The sequence below is a fragment of the Nyctibius grandis genome, chromosome 9 (genome assembly GCF_013368605.1).
Source record: "Nyctibius grandis isolate bNycGra1 chromosome 9, bNycGra1.pri, whole genome shotgun sequence".
NCBI lineage: Eukaryota > Metazoa > Chordata > Aves > Nyctibiiformes > Nyctibiidae > Nyctibius > Nyctibius grandis.
Window position 1 is genome coordinate 4,514,404 of NC_090666.1, and position 3,150 is coordinate 4,517,553.

The 3,150-nt window shown below is 52.9% G+C and overlaps 1 protein-coding gene across 1 annotated transcript; it reads right to left on the bottom strand.

Annotated features, from left to right (window-relative positions):
* Positions 1 to 1,933: 1,933 nt before the first annotated feature.
* Positions 1,934 to 2,863, bottom strand: LOC137667319 (testis-specific serine/threonine-protein kinase 6-like). The gene has a single exon (XM_068408029.1). It carries the CDS (start codon positions 2,804 to 2,806, stop codon positions 1,934 to 1,936), a length of 873 nt encoding a protein of 290 aa, XP_068264130.1. The 5' UTR covers positions 2,807 to 2,863.
* Between the last annotated feature and the right edge of the window lie 287 nt (positions 2,864 to 3,150).

Genomic DNA, 3,150 nt, shown 5'->3' on the forward strand with positions numbered 1-3,150 from the left:
CGAGCCTCCTGTGGCTCATCACATCACTTGAACCCCGGCCGCTTTCCCAAGCCATTCGAGGGGCTACAGCCTTGCAAAACATTAGTCATCTGTCCCAACTCATGTCCGCAACAGATGCAATCGTTTAGGAGAATGTGGTGCTGAGAGGAGATTAATAGGGTCTGGGTTTTAGAACAACTCATTTTATATGAGCTTAGTCTTTAACGAAAGAAAATGAGAAGAAAGCAAAAGGAGAGGCACTACAGTAGCCCCAGGTCTGGCACCAGGTTTCTGTTTCCCAGGTTGTGGGGAGGTATTTGGAGGTAAGCAAGGGCTGGAGCAAGGCAGGGGATGGAGATGAGAAGGTACATGGATATCCTGGGGTATGGATTGGGGAGCTCTCTCAGAGGAAGGTGGTGGCTTTGGAGAGGGATGAGGCTTACAGGGTGGTTGGAAGGTGAGTAGGAAAAGGAGAGTTGAGCCTTGCTGAAAATCTCACTACCCTGAAATCCGCCTGCTCACTTCCCACATCCTTACAACTTCTTTCCTTCTTTTCTACCCCCAGCATCCTCCTGACCCTTCCCAAGCCTGTTCCACCAGCCGTGGATGGCCCCAAGACACCTTTCCTATCCCTTACTCTGTCTACTTTGGACTTTGCTGCTGCCATGAAGTTTTATTATGCAGCTGCAAGAAGGAGAACAAAATAAATCTTCATTCTGGGTGTGGCAAAATTCATTGTAGCCCGCATGCTGAAAAGCCTTGGGCTGGCGCTACTGCCACATCTTGTTCTACTTAAACTGCTGCTTTTAATAGACCCAAAACGTCTGCTTTACCAAAGATGTTTCCTCCTTTTCCAGCAGAACCACGTGCACTGGTTTGTTCATGTAAGACGTAGCCCGGCTGTGGGAGCTGCTGTCACCGCTGCATTGTGTGAGCTCACGGGGCACCAGCAAGACAAAGACTGGCGGGCCACCCAGCTGGGAACCTTCTGTTTGACTTCAGTTTTGGTGGAAGCTAGATTGGGGGTTGTTTAAATGGGATTTGAATGTCTCATGAAAGTACATTTAAGATGCCAGCCCCTACCTTTAATTATCCCTTTGAAAATGGGACTTGCCAGTAGGGTTCGGTAGTAGATTTTGGGGGTTGTATTCAGAGTAATTGGTAACTTTCTACGTTGAAGCTGGACAGCGGGTGTTAGGAAAGCAGTTCTCCTTTATAGCTTTATCTCTTTCCCGTTTCAGGTTCTCCGTGGCCAGTGGCACTTCTCATCAAGTATCTTTGGCAGAGATTTCAAATGTTGGTAAGAATCAATGTCTGAAAGATGTAGTTGAACATAAGGTGTGGATCTCAAACCGACACTAGAACTTCTGGCTCGATAATACTGTCCAGTTGCCTACAAAGATTCTGCTGTGAATTTGGGCAGTGAGTATCACTGTGAGATCTAGACAGTGGTATACAAAAAAATGTGACATTTTCTCTGCAGTAGTGATTTGCAGGACCACTACTTCTCCCCTCCCACCAGCTCAGATACAGTTTGGTGGCAAACAAGGTTGAGGACAAGCCAAGACGCGTGTGAGAACAGCTTTCCTCCTGCAGCCTTGGGCAGTGCCCTGTGCACGTTGCACCTCGCCACCCTGCCCTGGCCATGCTGGCTCCGTGGGAGAGCCTCGACCTGCCTGACGGGGGGTGCGGATCCCCTCTGCAGTCAGGCAGCCGCTGCTGGTGTAAGCAGCCCCACTCTTACCTCTAGCTCAGCACGGTCACTGCATCTTGAAACCCAAGCCGCAGCAGGCTCACGTGTCCCTTTTGTGGAGGGATCTGACCGCCTCCTGAGAGCACACGGCCTTGCTGGTGCTTGAAGTTCAATCAGCTCCACATACAGGCACCCAGGGCTCAAAACGATCAATAAACCACAGAAACACTTTTCCACTTCAGCATTGGTTGCACAAAAGTGTTATTGCTCTCCTGGGATCTCTGGGGAGGGCTTTCTCACTCCAATGACCCCATTCAGCCATCTATTCTTGGCCACCTGCCCCACGTTGGGCCGGGAGGCTGGGCTGAACTGGAGCAGTCGGGCGATGAGGGCTTGGCAGGGCTCCGGCGGCGGGGGCAGCCCGTCCGGGTACTTCACCCCTTCCTTCTGCTCCTGGGGCATGCTGCGGATGTGGGTGTCGTCAAAGGGCATGCAGCCAGTCACCATCATGTAGAGCATCACCCCCAGGCTCCACATGTCGTACTTCTTGCTGTCGTAGGGGAGGCCCATCAGCACCTCCGGGGAAGCGTAGGCTGCTGACCCGCAGAACGTGGTGCTCAGGTCTGGGTAGCCGTTGGCTTCCTTACTAAAACTGAAGTCACTGAGTTTGGCCCGGCGGCCATCAGCGGTGAGCAGCACGTTCTCACACTTCAGATCCCGGTGCACCAAGTTGCGGTCGTGCAGGTAACGCACGGCCCCCACGACCTGCGCGAAGATGTCCCGGGCCTTGGGGACACAGGGCAGCCTCCCCAGCTGCTGCAGCAGCTGCAACAGGTCAGTGTCTGCCGCCTCCATCACGATGTAGAGCTTCCCATTGCAGCCATGGATGACCTCGAAGATGTGCACGATGTTGGGGTGCCGGATCTTGTGCACGATGGAGAGCTCCCGGGGCAGAAACTTGTACACAAAGGCTGAGGATGCTCGTCGTTGGTCCACCACCTTGATGGCTAAGGGGCCCTTGTGTTTCTCGGAGGTGGCCGCTTTCACTTTGGAGAAGCTGCCCTCCCCTAATGTATGACCCAGCGTGTAGCCCAGCTCACAAAGTAGCTTCTCTCCTGCCTTGGTTTTTGACATGATGTGTGATCCCGATGGGCTTAATCAAAGCTCGTGTTTTGCTCCAGGATTTGAAAGCTGTAGTACGTGGTACGTGGCAGCTGTTGACCTTCGCTGTCCCCCATGGGTGGCCCTGTGGGCTCCAGGGCTCACCTAGGCATTGTGATGCGGTGGTGTTGTGTGGCAACGCCTCTGAGAGATGCCAAGGGTGGCTGGTGGGTCCCCTCCGCTCACAGGTGTGCCAGGCATGACCACGCAGGGCGAGAACTCCCAGGGGTGGATGTTTTAAGAGTTTTTACCTTTTTTTTTTTCTCTTGAGTTTTCAAAACAGGGCTCTTCCGGTGATGAGAGTTTAAACATCAGCT